Genomic DNA, 15,635 nt, shown 5'->3' with positions numbered 1-15,635 from the left:
CAATTCAATTCAACAGGTCCATCATACTGTTTGTGACGACACATCCACTCCATCACAAACCAATATGAGAATAAAAATGGAAAAGTCAGGAGTGCTGAATTAAGAACATTTACTTCAAATTAGTAAAGAAGTAATATTAGACAGGAATATGAAATAACAGAAGAAGCTAACTGTTGTATGCTACTGTATGTCAAACATCGTCACCTGTTGTGCTGACTGATTGTATTTGGGAAAACAATCATTGGATGACAGATCATTTTTACGACTTAATCCTAATAAAACAGAAATCTTATTAGTGGGTACCAAATCTGTCCTCTCTACCCTTCGTGGGCTAAAAATTGACGTCGATGGGATCCTGGTCGAATCCTCAGCATCAGTCAGTAATTTGGGTGTCATCTTTGATTGTCTTCTTACTTTTCAACCACACATTCACTCAATAGTACAGATGGCATTTTTTTCATCTTCGTAACGTTGCTAATCTGCATTCTGTTCTCAGTGTGAAGGATACTGAAACACTCATTCATGCTTTCATCACTACCCGCCTGGACTATTGCAATGCATTGTTTGATGGCCTCCTGACTAAATATATCAATAGATTACACCAGGGGTCTCCAACCTTTTTTCCCTGAGAGCTACTTTACAAAATGAAAATGGCAGAGAGCTACTCCTGTTTTCTAACGTTTATCCTCATAGCTTATTTCAACCCAAACAAACTGAATAAACTTGTTTTGCCTGAACATTTACAACATGTTGGTGTTCACAACTCATATTTTCCATTAAAACGTCACAAAAAATATTTAGTTCACCTGCAAGTGAATCTTTGTATGTCTTTATGTATTTCCTAGGGTATCTGACACGAATTAAAACATGAATGATATCAACACAAAACAATGCAATTCCAAATCCACAGATATTTCTTATTCATTTGTCATTTAGTTCCATGTCGCTGTGTCACTTTATTCACAGGTCCAGTTGCATGTGGGATGTGTTTTTTAGTTAGTCAGATGACTGGCACTGAGGTGTCTGGTGGAGTGGAGTCACTCAGGTTCACTCTTATGGGGTCTTTTAAATGTTCGTCTGTCAGTCTTGTTCTGAACTTTGATTTCATGACATTCATGTCAGACTCACAGAGGTATGGAGACTCAAACAAAGCAGACATTTTCAGAGCTGCTTGGTGAAGATTCCTATAGTTATCTCGCTCTACTAAGCTCCAGAAATGCTGAGAATGCTGTTGAGACTTTAACTGCAAATTATTTTGAAGGTTTACTAATATATAATATAGAAAATCCATTGTCTGTCCGTCTGTCTGTTCGCTTTTCATGAGAGAACTACTTAACGGATTTAGATCAGGTTTTTTTCTATAATTTGCTTGAACGTTCCAGTTGATTTTGCGACTTCTCTCATTTCGCTATGTATCAGAGTTCGCTTGCGGTACTGATGTATTTACGTGAATCCCAGAGAAACATGCAGCGGGCTGGTGGAGTGGGGTGGAGACTTCCACTTAGGTAGCAAAAGAGAGAACAATTGAATTCAACTTTGTTTGATATTTAAAATAAAGTGTTACTTAAGTCTTGATGACTTTGAGTCCGGATATTCTCTTAAGTGTATGCCACATTGAAAAGAGAGATTGCAGTTGAGATTGAGTGGGTCGTGATTTTGTGTTAAAAGGATCGTGATATGATTTTTTGGAAAGATCGACCACCCCTAATTTGACTAATCAAGTTTTCAAATTTATGTAGGATTCATTAATCCTTTGGTGAACTACTGGGAAAGGGGTGGTGAGTTACTGGTAGCTTGCGAGCGATGTGTTGGAGACTCCTGGATTACAATATGTTCAGAATTCTGCTGCTCGTTTACTTACACACACTAAAAAATCTGCTCTCAACACTCCTGTCCTTTATGATTTGCATTGGTTATCAGTCTTTTCAAGAATCAAATATAAAATTATTCTTCTCACCTTCATGGTTTAGCCCCTTATTATCTGTCTGAGCTGCTGCTTCCTTACACTCCTGCCCGTGCATTAAGATCATCAGACGCTAACTTACTCACTGTACCTAAATACAGGTTAGGAACTATGGGGTGGCAGAGCTTTCAGTGTGAAGGCCCCTAAAATTTGGAATGCTCTTTCTCTCAGCATTCATGAGGAAATATCTGTTATTCATTGGAAAACTGTTAAAAACACATCTCTTCAATGAGTATTATTCATTTTCTTGTATGTAACTTCTATTGTCTTGTTAATGTGGTTATTGAATTGTAAAGTGTTCTTAAGTGTATGAAAGGCACTACATAAATAAAACGTATTATTATTATTATTAAAATTACGAGGCTTCAGCCATGATTTAAGATCTAAGGGAGACTGGTCAGCTCTAATATTGGTAAGTGTGTCATTCCAGAATTTGAAACCCTAAGCCTAATCCTAACCCTTTCTGCTAAAGTCCCTGTCTCCTACAGTAGTTTTATATGTCAATGTATCTATTTCTGCAGCCTCTAGCGTCTTACCCCAGTGGTCTTTCAACTGGTGCACATAAAGAACATTCCATTGGATGAGCTTGCCTCATTTTATAAAGATAACTGTGAAATTATTTCAGAGGCCTTTATTAATAAGCCAGTTTGCTTCTCTTTCAGTTTATAAGACAGAACTGGAAAAAGACATTACATCTGACACCTCTGGAGACTTCCGTAAGTTGCTCCTGGCTCTGGCAAAGGTAAAACAATACATCAATATATATTTTTATAATCACTGTATTCCATAGACTACAACCTGTTTTTGCTGTGCAAATGTTTCTAATAAACTAATACTTAGGAAGGGCCAAACAGTTACTAAGAAAAAAGGTTAAATGCAGTACTACACATTGATCAGTAGCAATTTCTTTAATTACTTGCTTTTGTAATGGCTAGTATAGAGACATAAAGTTTATACAGTGTATTAACATATAAATGCATACAGTATATAGTATTTAAAACTTAATTTACAGTATCCCATGCAGTTACATGAGCCCCACCATTAGCAACAGATTTACACAAATGCTGATGTTTGCCCACTGTGTCCACCTCAAGCTACTCACAAGTGTTTTAGTTTCTTCATCTCTAACTCTCGACATGCAGGCTTCCTTCTCAGGTTACGACTGCTCTTCTGTGCCTTTCTCTGGCACTCTTTTTAAGTAGTAATAATAGTTAAAGGAGCATGATATTGTTTAAACAAAAGATCTATTTCAACCAAAAAATGGTATTAGTACTTATATGGATTAGATCAGAAATATAATAACATGTATACAAGCACCAATGTAAAAACATACAAAGATGTAAATCAAAATGTTACAAATAATAAATTATCTGGGGTAAAGACCCAATAAGACAATGTCCACATGTCACAACACTTAAATCAGAGTCTCAAGAATGAAATGCAGTATCCAGAGAGCAGACGGGAGTCCAATCTGGCTGATGTGTTTCAGAAAATCACCCCTTCTTCAAAGCCACATCCATCAGTTGGGGATAAAACATAGACAACCCTCAAATATTTTGTAAATAATGTATATAAAAAAGGGGTGGCATGGTGGCACAGTGTTAGCACTGCTGCCTCACAATAAGAAGACCTGGGTTTGCGTCACAGGGCTTCCCTGTGTGGAGTCTGCATGTTCTCCCTGTGTCCAGGTGGGTTTCCTCCGGTTGGTGCAGTCTCCTCCCACATTGCAAAAACATGTAGGTTAGGTGGATTGGTGTGTGTGTATATGTGTGTGTGTTCACTCACCCTGCGATGGCCTAGCGCCCTCTCCGGGGTGTTCTCCTGCCTTGCGCTCTATGATAGCCAGGATGGGTGCCTGCAACCCTGCTTAAGACTGTATACAAAATAATGCATTTTATTGGTAGTTATCAAAGCTATAAGTATAGCATAAACATATATAAACAAAAGGATAATGGATAAAAATGATAATTACCTTGTGTACAGATGTACATCATCATAGAAAAGCAAAAAATGAATAGTTTACAACATCTGGGGAAGTGACACTAAAGCCACTCTTTTAAAACAGTACATTTTCAGACTAGTCAGATTATCACCATAATTAGTCGTAATTGCCCACATTCTTCTGCAAATTAGTAGTTACTGTATATGAAGTGTGGCCTTTTCACATGCTGTTTTAGAATGGCAGCTACACCCCCAGTCATTTATTAAATGCTGTACGTATGAAGGATGTGGTGCATTGCTTAGCACTGCTGCCTCCGGGATTCAGAATCCTGGGCTTGAATCCTTCATGCGGTGATTATTTGCGTGGAGTTTATACATTCTCCAATTCTCCTCTAGGAACTCCAGGTTTTTCTCCAGTGTTCCTAAAGATTAGGTTAATAGATTGAGTGTGGGTGTGAGTGTGTGAGGGTCCTGTGATGGACTGGTTATCTGTCCAGGCTTATATTCTGCCTTGTGCCCAGTGCTTCTGGGAGAAGAATTAGATGAAGTAGGTTTAAGAATGTCATTCATGTACTGTATGCATATTTATTTACTATATACTATACTATATACACTATACTATACTCTACTGTATATACTTACTATTTACTATATACTCTACTATATATATTTACTATTTACTATATACTATACTATATACACTATACTATACTCTTGTATATCTATTTACTATTTACTATATACTATACTATATATACTATACTATATAATATACTATATACACTATACTATACTCTTGCATATATATTTACTATTTACTATATACTATACTATATATACTATACTATACTATACTATATACTATACTCTACTATATATATTTACTATATACTATACTATACACTATACTATACTCTACTATATATATTTACTATTTACTATATACTATACTATACTTAATACTATACTATACTCTACTATATATATTTACTATATACTATACTATACACTATACTATACTGTACTATATATATTTACTATTTACTATATACTATACTATACTTAATACTATACTATACTCTACTATATATATTTACTATATACTATATACTATACTATATATATTTACTATTTGCTATATATTTACTAATTGTAAACACATTACATATTATTATACTTTATGTATAGGTGATTTATTTTAATTTGCCACACAATATGTACAATGTTGTTGTAACACAAATATATAGTAAATAACATAACAATATTTTTGTCAGTTTGAATACAGTGATGTAAAAAAAGTTCATTTATGGTGTGTGGTATCCATTTGTCTATCATATAGTACCTTTCACTATCTATCTATCTATCTATCTATCTATCTATCTATCTATCTATCTATCTATCTATCTATCTATCTATCTATCTATCTATCTATCTATCTATCTATCTATCATAAAGTGCCTTTCACTATCTATCTATCTATCTATCTATCTATCTATCTATCTATCTATCTATCTATCTATCTATCTATCTATCTATCTATCTATCTATCTATCTATCTATCTATCTATCATATTTGATATTTCAGCATATTTTAAGTGTCTTTTAATGGCCTCTTTTAAATTCTCTGTTTCTAGGGCAACAGAGTTGGAAGCAGTGGAATTCAAGACTTTGAAAGAATTGACCAAGATGCTAGGGTTAGCAAAACTACTTTGTTTTATGATTTTAAAAAGCATGGTTTATATATTTGATCAGTTTCATATTGTTCTAAAACACAAATCTTTACTTTGCACCATGTAATTGCTGCAATTTCCTGTTTTTAATAATTCTTCAGGCTATATATTCTGCTTGCAAATAGTATTGTACAGGGTACACATAATGTTGTTAGTCCAGCAATCATTATATCATACACCACCATTAACAGCTTGTACTACCATTTTGTGAACTTGCTTGATCGATTGGCTTTGACTGAGAAAGGCCCTGTTATTTATTTCTCCCTCCATGTTGTCTTCCATCCATATTCAAACCCTTTTACTCCAGTTCAAGGTTACAGAAAGTTGCAATGACGCATATCCTTATTATTGAGTGTGACAATCTACTGTAGTTCATGTTGTCATGGGGTTCATATGCTTTCCAAATACTGGAAAAAAATGTCAGTCAGTCAGTCATTTTCCAACCCACCATATCCTAACACAGGGTCACGGGGGTCTGCTGGAGCCAATCCCAGCCAACACATGTATTCTGTGAAATTAATGGTCACAGATTGCATGGTATGTCCACATTGCATTATGCAAAGTCTCTCTTTGTACGTTTACCATCCATATTTCAAATGTGCCCAGTTTGGTCAGTTGCCTCGCACATCTTTGAAGGTATTGGAGGAGAACATTTTCTTGAGCAAGTTCAAACTTTTCAAATTGTTTAATGCTTATAATATGTCGTTTATGTATGAACCTTGTAGTGTTGATCAGGAAGACTTAAAGCAAAGCTTGAGGGCCAATGGTTTAGATCAGTGGTTCTTGCATTTTTTTTCTCGGCACTCGAGACCCATAATCGTGGTGGGATATCATCTCCCCCCCCTTGGAGAATCACCGCCGACCATTGTCCAGGGAGGAGGTGTGAAAGGATTGGGTGCCCTAGGAGAATCACAGTTGTTTATCCGTTTCTCCCCCTTGTAGAATCACCACCAATTGTTGTCCTTTTCCTTTTTGAAGAATCGCCACTGAACTTAGAGGGTCTGTTTAAGCCCTGCAAATGACAAGCCATTTCAAGGTGTTTTCATGATCCTTTCCCATTCACTTCAATTGTGATTCACAACTCAGCGCAATCCAGTCTTGCAGAACAAAATGAGTTGCTACCCATAGTTTAAGAAACACTGGTTTAGATGTTTTTTTACGAAACCTAAATGTGCATGTCAAGTCATTTAAAAGCAAGGGCATATTCATTTTTTAAATTTTTACTTCACTAATACTGTTGTATTGGTCAGCAGTAAGGAGATTGTGGGTTCGCTTCCCGGGTCCTCGACCATATTTTGGATCTTTAATGGAAAGACCGATTATAGGCAGTGACAAAGCAAATCAAGGAAAAGAAAGAAATCGGATTTAGGTCAACAACACATTTGCTGAGGTTTTGACATTCTCCTCTAAAGAATTACATGTATGAGATGTCTGCCTGCTTGTTCGTGATCTCTTTGACGAATCCTTTTCCATTATCTTATTTTTAAACATTAAGTTACGTTTTGCAAAAGAAAGTCTAAATATCTCAGGCATGTCATAGGCTGATTTGTGACATCCACATTGAATTTGCTGCTGCCAGTTTGTTGGAAGCATCTGATTAATGTAAGGTTAAATTTAAGAATACTTGCTCATCTTAAAGACACACGTGTTACTTTAATTAGAGATCCTAAATTGTAACACTTTGGTAAAATGTGAGTGTGTACACGAGTGGACCCCGCAACTCAAGTGTTTGTTCCTTTCTTGCATTTTAGGCTGCTGGCCTCCTATAACTCTCTAATTGGATTAAGTCGTTTTTAAAGATTGTACGTTAAGTTATATATAGTAAGAAATAAGAAGAGCAAAGATGGAGTACAATGGAGGCAATTGAAAGACCTGCCTTATGGCAGATAGCTTAATGAACAAGAAGAACTAGAAGAAGAATACATGCTAGGGGTGTGCTCAGTTAATCATAATAATTGGCTTTTAAGCATTTATTTATGCCTAGGAATTCTTTATTAACAACATGAAAGCTGTAAAAAAAATGCAACACAGAAAAATGTTTAAGGTTTGTCCGTGACCCTGTATAATGAAAACAAATGAAAACATAAATGATCTTTTTACAAAGATGTTAGCAACGTCTTTTCAATATCTGGTTCAAAGCAGGTAAGGGGCAAGTCCAGGAGGCCTGACAACAGACATGACGTCAGTGGTGGAATGGCCATCGGCCTTCCTTCCTGTTTAGGGTGGAATAGAGAAGGCATTAGAATACAGCGCCATCGCTTGGTTCGGCAGGTAGCTACCATCACCAGATCCCTCAAGTTGTCTCCCAAGTGTACGCATGTGACTATGTGTTTGTGAGCATCTCTCTCCTTCTAGAATAAGGTCAATTGAACTTCCATTTATGTTGGTTTATGGCCTTTTATATCCCCCAACTCAGGACTTAACCAGGAGGGTTGTCCTAAAATCCCCTCTGGACCTTTTTGGGCCTTGCTTGATTATCCACACATCCATCCAGAATGTGCAGTTCTGGTACATTTCTTTTGATGAGAAGAGGACATGCCTTGACCTCCTTGTGATTGACACTAACTGTAACTTAATATAGAAAATTTCCATAAACAAATGTCACTGAAATGATAATTTTATATTTAAATAATGTTTCTAATTTTGTATGATTGGTGACAGATAGGGGGCACCACTGAGCCCCAAACCCTAGAAACACGTGACACACAGACAGTCACGGGTTCAAAAAAAGTGTTGCCTTCCTTCCTCCCAGCTGTGACTCTCCAGAGGAGGCTGGACGGCTTCCTTTTATGTCGGACTCAGGAGTACATCCGGTGCCAGGGCATAGCATTTCCATGTCAGGCAGAAGAACTGAAAGGGATTGCAAATCCCATCAGCACCCCTTGGTGGCTCCCATGGGACCCAGTAGGGCTGACTCTTGGCACTATAACTCCCATGATGCCCTGCAGGATTCCACATGGCTATCTTGGTCTGGGATGCTGCCATCTAGCAGATGACGGATGAAAATATACAAATTTCGGAGCTTTCCCCCACTAATTCCTTATCTTGTCCTCCTGTCTGGGAATGAATCCCATTCTCATCCAGGCCGGGAAGTTAGATGATCCTGCTTGGCACTTATAGCCTGTATACAGTATCATGCAATCTTGGGAGTATGAAGGTAATGGTGGTTAGTGTGTCATAAACTACAGTGTGTGGCTCTTCATCTTCATGGTTCAACAAGTGTCTTTATTCATGCAGGATTTGTATGATGCCGGAGTGAAACGGAAGGGGACAGATGTGGCCACCTGGATTACTATCATGACTGAACGGAGTCTGCCCCATCTTCAACAAGGTAAGGCCCTTGTGTAGGGTGTCTCCTACATTAGATGATCTGGCACCCCCTCATTTGAAAAGTTCAAGTTCAAGTTCAAAGTTTATTGTCATGTGCACAGTAAGGAAACACTTTTCCCTGTACAATTAAATTCTTTCTTTGCTGTCCACACCAAATGAGAAAACCAACATATAAAGATAAACATAAATAATAAGTAGCAGATAGATAATAAGTAACAGAGGCAGCATAAAGTATAAAAACGGAATAGAAATATAAAGTGTAATGTGCAGGTAGGTGTGTGATGGACAAGTCAAATACAGTTACAGTTGTGTGAGGGGGTTAGAATGAGGTGAACCAATGGTTATAAACTCCACTCAGTTATTTAGGAGTCTAATGGCCTTGGGAAAGAAAGAGTTCTTTATCCTGGAAGTCCTGCATTTCATGCTTCTATACCTCCTGCCTGAGGGTAGAAGTGTGAACAGTTCATGTTGGGGGTGGATGGGGTCCCTGAGGATCGTGGCAGTTCTCCTGTGGACTCTGCAGTTGTAGATGCTCTGCAGAGAGGGCAGTGGGGTCCTGGTGATCTTCTCAGCAGTCTTTACCACTCTCTGCAGGCGTTTGCGTTCCACAGCAGTAGTGTTGCCGTACCACACGGTGATGCAGCTGATCAAGATGCTCTCAACAATGCAGCTGTAAAAGTTGCAGAGGATCTTAGTCGACATACCAAACTTCCTCAGCCTCCTCAGAAAGTATAGATGCTGCTGGGCCCTCTTGAGCAGCTGTGTAGTGTTAAGTGTCCAAGTGAGGTCCTCACTGATGTAGACGGCCAGGTATTTAATGCTGCTCACCCTCTCCACTTCAAGCCCTCGGATGAACAGTGGCTGGTGAGGTCTCCTCTCCTTCTTCATGTCCACTATCATCTCCTTTGTCTTGTCTGTGTTGAGGGTGAGGTTGTTATCCTCACACCATGACACCAGACTGGTCACCTCCCTCCTGTAGGCCACCTCGTCTCCACCAGTGATGCGTCCTATCACTGCAGTGTCATCTGCAAACTTTAGGATGATGTTATCTTTGTGGGAGGTGACACAATCCTGGGTGAACAGGGTGTAGAGGATGGGGCTGAGGATGCATCCCTGTGGGGTGCCTGTGTTTGTGATAATGGTGGCTGAAATATTACCAATCCTGACAGACTGGGGTCTCCCAGTCAGAAAGTTTAGGAGCCAGTCACAGAGGGTGGGGTACAGGCCAAGTGCAGACATTCCTGGTCTTGATGAAATCGGAGAGCCTAGTGTATTGGCAATAGATTAAAGTGTGCTCTTGCAGATTTCTATATCCACTCATTAATCTTAATGTCTTATCTCTACCGGCTTTTTTGTGATATAAACACTGCAGGTTGTTATATATTTCCACATTTAAAATGGTTTCCTTCTTTATTTTTCTAGTCTTCCTGAAGTACAAGAGCTACAGTCCTTATGACATGCAGGAAAGCATTCGCAAAGAGGTGAAAGGAGATCTAGAAAATGCGTTTCTGAATCTAGGTATGTGCCTGTAATGCTCAAAAACATACATTTGTGATTCCCTGATAAGTTACCAAAATTGGAAAAGCTTTAAAATTTTTGTCAAAAAAGGTTACATTTTGCAAGCAATGCATTTGGTGATTTATATTAAGTTATTCAGGTCTGCAAAATCCTCAAAAGGCATTGATTAAGTCGATCCATCAGAATTCTTTCAGCTTAATGATGAATCACATACATCAGTGGAAATTAAGGGGTAGTACATGTAGGGCTGAAGACAGAAAGCACGTCACAGCAAGGTGGGCGCAAGGCAGGAATAAACCCTGGACAGGGCACCAGCCAATCTATTATTATTATTATTATTATTATTACATGTAATTTTCTAACTCACTTAATCCAGACCATGGTTGTCATGAGTGCTGGAGTCTATCCCAGCTAACATATGGGGCAAGGCAGGAACAAGCACACAAGCACTAAATGCCCAATTTAGCTCTGCCAATTCACTTCACTTGCATATCTGTGGACAGTAGGAGGAAACCAAAGCAGCCCATGGGAAGAACATGCAAACTCCATGCAGAGGGAACCCAGGATGTGAGGACCTGGTCTCCTTTCTGTGAGACAGCACTGCCATGCCATCCCATATATCATTATTATTCTTTCTAAAGTAGGTGGCTGTTATGGAGTATTACTGCAATTACATCCACTTACAATGGACAAATTGAAAGTCACCAGTTAACCCAGCAAGAATGTCATTAGGATGTGGGTGGAAAACTGAAGAGCTGCATACCCAGTAAGAATGGACCAAACTGACATGGACAGATGCTAGGCTGGAAATTCAGGTCAGGCCTCTAGACGTGTGATCCAACAGTGCTCCTCTTAAATAATTCAGTCAGTGCTTAATGTAATTAACTGAAAAGCTACTGCTTTTCCGTTACATTCGGTATATGTTTTATTGGGTCAGGTTTATAACCAATCAGGGTATTTTGTGAATGCCTCAACCATAAGGCTATGTGTGCTATTACTGCACACATGTAAGTTATTTTGGAGTGATGGGGTTCCAGTATGGTTCTTTATAAAACAAAGCTTTGCTTGGTTAAAAAATGATTTTATGTTTTCAGTCAAAAGTTCACCACTTTTGAATTCTACTCACATTTACCAAATTTCATGATTGTTAGATCCTTAGGCATTGTTGCTGTAATCAGAACTCATTTGGGCTCCACTGACAGTTGGTTCATCTCTTATTCAAAATAATGGCAAGCATTTCATTTCAAGGGACACCCCTGTGACATGGTGGATCAATGCCTACAACCCCGAGGCATCCCTTCCATCTTCTGTTCAGCACATATAGAAGGAAAAGTACCACAAATTAAACAGCTATTATAATGTTATTCTTTCTTTGTTTCTTTTACAGTTCAGTATATTGAGAACAAATATCTCTACTTTGCTTCCAAGCTGCAAGACTCTATGAAGGTAAGATTTTAAAATAAATAATTTACTGGACCTGTGCGTTTTAGAAGTACGTAAATAATGAGCTGTGCTACCCTTCTAAGATGGGCTGAAATTTAAATAGTCAATATAGACCTCAGCAGTAACGTTTACAGTGCACCATGCAATGCATACATATGTCTCTACTATATGTCATTTGGTATGGGATTGGTAAAAGCAGCAGTTATTGTTATGATGCACCATCTGTTGAAATGACAGATGCAATGCATGTACCTACGTTATATATACCATTTGGTAAGGAATTCTTAAAAGCAGTGTTAATATTTGTGATGCACCATTTGTTGAAATGACAGATGCAATACATGTGCCTATGTTATATACGATCTGGTGAAGGATTCGTAAAAGCAGTGTTAATATTCGTGATGCAACATTTGTTGGAATGACAAGTACAATGCATGTGCCTCTGTTATATTCCTTTTGGTATGGGATTTGTAAAAGCAGTGTTAATATTTGTGATGCACCATTTGTTGGAATGACAAATACAATGCATGTGCCTCTGTTATATTCCTTTTGGTATGGGATTTGTAAAAGCAGTGTTAATATTTGTGATGCACCATTTGTTGGAACGACAAATACAATGCATGTCAGTCAGACATTTTCTAACCTGCTCAGACCTGACCAGGGTTGCAGGTGGTGCTGGACAGGTTGCCAGTCCATCACAGAATGCAATACATGTGGCTTTGTTATATGCCAAGTGGTATGGGATTTGTAAAAGCAGTGTTAATATTTGTGATGCACCATCTGTTGGAATGACAAATGCAATACAATTTATTGCTACAAATGTTTTTGATGCACCTTGCACCATCTGATGGAATGACAAATATAATGCATTTTATTACTAAAAATATTTATGATGTTCCATCTGTTGGAATGACAAAATCAGCGTATTTTATGACTAAAAATGTTTGTAATGCACCATCTATCAGAATGACAGACAGACACACACACAGACACTTATCCATTTATTAAGGTGGATAATGTTTAAAAATGAACATTCATAAGTATTTGTTTTTATTCTGAAATTGGTTACATATATATTTGCAAATTAACAAAAGAAGACTATACCTTTAAGCAATACCGGAGTTCTAAATAATTTTTGTTTTCTTATAATTGAATTAAGGTGAGCTGTGCATTCATGCAGTTTATACCACTGCCACACTGGTTCCAGTTCCTGCCTTATGCCATATGCTTACTGGGACAGGCTTAATTCCCCCCCCAATCCCCCCCCCCCCACCTTCCCATGACTTTTATCTAGATTAAAAGGGTGAGAAAATGACATCAGAGAGAATCAGTAAATTGGAAAAAATAACTGCACTCTTTGACACCAGCCTATTGAATAGTCTCCTTTCACATAGTGGGAATATTTAAAGTAAATTAGAATCTGCAGTTTAGCTAAATGCAAGTGCTTCACAATGTTGTAATTATAAAATATCCATGCATGTTATTCTGTTGCTGCATATTTTAGGGTAAAGGTGCCAAGGATAAAACACTGACCAGGATCATGGTGTCTCGTTGTGAGGTTGACTTGTTGAAGATTAGAACTGAATTCAAGAAGCAGTATGGCAAATCTCTCTACAAGACCATCATTGTAAGTACCTTTAAAAATAACGTGGTGCTGTTTAATTTTCAGTTTTCCTTAAACAGCATTCAATTTAAATCATTCTCCAGTGGAAGCCATTATCATTGCAAAGAATGCAAAGAGGCTTCACTCTGAATGCCCCTATGAATGACATGGCAGCCTATAATTCACCGACTTCATCAGGACCCCCTTTCTCTTATGGTCCACTTACATTCAATTCTGTCCTCTGCTACGCTTCCAGTTCTTGCATTTTTGGCCACACCACCCAAGAAAGTGCTCTTACTTGTGGGTTCCTCTTTCCCTGTTAGCCCTGCGGCATAGCAGATTTCAAAAGAATCCTTCTCAAACTGTGCCCATGGCCTTAGGGGGCACCCTTAATTGATCAGCTGCCTCCCCGCATAATCCTTCTCTCCTGCAGGCTCTAGTAGAAACGTGCAGCCACTTTTGTCAAGTAGCCAATGCTGACAGCCGTCTCTGCTAGACTAAACATATGCAAAGAGGATTAGGTTGCATCATGTAGACATGGGGGGCTGAGCTCAATGCAGGGCACAAGACTTGTGTTGGTTTTGCATCCAAGTCTCATTTGCTTTGGGTTAACCAGCAATGTACATATGCAGTGCTTAAGGAAAGTTTCAGATATTAAACTTTGAAGCTCTTCTTTAATTCATCTTTATTAACTTTGTTCTTCTTTGTTTGCTTACGTCCAGGAACACACCAAGGGAGACTACCAGAAAGCTTTGCTAAGCCTTTGTGGCTCAGATGACTAAGCCGCCCACGAGGTGGAGTGTTACGAGCGTAACACGATTGTCGGAGATGTTGATTCATTTTCCAGACTATCATACTCTGAAGCCAATTAGGCAACAGTATTCACCAATGTGTCATACTTTTGGGGCGCTCATCATATTGACACTTACCCTTTAGACAGTTACCCTTTATGCAATACTCATTTTTGTACTTAAAGCAAAGGAAACAAAGTTTCTGTACTATTGTCAACATACACAAGGATTTTTTAAAATAAAAAAAATGAAAGTTTTGTGGAATTTCTCTCTTCTTGTTGAATGCAGCAGAACAAAATTTCCAAGCCGCAAAAGATTCTCGGCAAAGTCCCTTCAGTCAAACCTCATCCATTTATTTTCTAACTTCATAATCCGGTATGAGTAAATGTGATCAGAGTAGTGTGCCCAGATGGTCTAATTGGTCCATAACTACAGGTTGTTAAATCAAGTCAGGTCAAGTTGGGGAGCATGCACTGGTACAGCGGGTTACCGCACCCACTACACGACAAAACAACTTGGGATCCCATTTGGCAACCCCCCAGGCAGACACGCGGTCCAGTCCCACCCTCTGGAAATGATCCTCTATCTGCCGCAGCCAGATGTTACGTGGGCGACCCCTTAGCCTGGTCCAGACACTCGGGTCCCCAATAATGAGGATCCTACGAGCCGGATCACCCTCGTTGAATCGCGCCACATGGTCATAGTGCCATAACTGACGCTCCCTCACAATGCAGGTAATGTGCCTCATTCAGAACTCTATGAGCAATACAAAGTCAAACCAATGGTACCCAAGGATTTTCCGGAGAAACACAGTACTGAAGGAGTCCAGTCTTTGTCTCAGGTCACTGGATAGCATCCATGTCTCGCAACCATATAGCAAGACAGGAAGCACCAGGACTCTAAAGACTTGGACCTTCCTCCTTTTGCGTAGATATCGGGAGCGCCACACACCCCTTTCCGGAAACCTCATGACCCCCCATGCTCTCCCAATCCATCTACTGACTTCATAGGAAGAGTCACCAGAGACACGAATGTCACTGCCAAGGTAAGTGAACCTCTTGACAAGGTCAAGACTCTCTCCACAGACAGACACACTGCCGATGGCTGTGCCCAAGAGGTCATTAAAGGCTTGGATCTTGGTTTTTATCCAGGACACTCGCAAGCCCAGACACTCAGACTCCTCATTCAGTCTCTCGAGCGCACGATCAGAGCCTCCATTGACTCCATGAAGATCACAGCATCGTCAGCAAAGTCAAGATCCTTGAATCTTTCTTTACCAACAGATGCCCAACAGCAGCTGGACTCCACAACCTCGC

General features: G+C 39.0%; 1 protein-coding gene across 1 annotated transcript in view; it reads left to right on the top strand.

Annotated features, from left to right (window-relative positions):
- The window catches only part of LOC114668011 (annexin A2-like), a 42,989-nt gene extending 28,406 nt beyond the window's left edge, over window positions 1-14,583 (top strand). The window contains exons 7-13 of the mRNA XM_028823591.2: window positions 2,626-2,705; window positions 5,539-5,598; window positions 8,872-8,965; window positions 10,387-10,482; window positions 11,870-11,928; window positions 13,430-13,552; window positions 14,251-14,583. Of these exons, the coding sequence (XP_028679424.1) occupies window positions 2,626-2,705; window positions 5,539-5,598; window positions 8,872-8,965; window positions 10,387-10,482; window positions 11,870-11,928; window positions 13,430-13,552; window positions 14,251-14,310 (572 nt within the window). The 3' untranslated portion in view covers window positions 14,311-14,583. The remainder of the gene's footprint in view (window positions 1-2,625; window positions 2,706-5,538; window positions 5,599-8,871; window positions 8,966-10,386; window positions 10,483-11,869; window positions 11,929-13,429; window positions 13,553-14,250) is intronic.
- The last annotated feature ends 1,052 nt before the right edge of the window (window positions 14,584-15,635 follow it).

This window comes from Erpetoichthys calabaricus, chromosome 17, assembly GCF_900747795.2.
Source record: "Erpetoichthys calabaricus chromosome 17, fErpCal1.3, whole genome shotgun sequence".
Taxonomy (NCBI): domain Eukaryota; kingdom Metazoa; phylum Chordata; class Cladistia; order Polypteriformes; family Polypteridae; genus Erpetoichthys; species Erpetoichthys calabaricus.
This window is presented reverse-complemented; position numbering and strand designations above follow the sequence as displayed.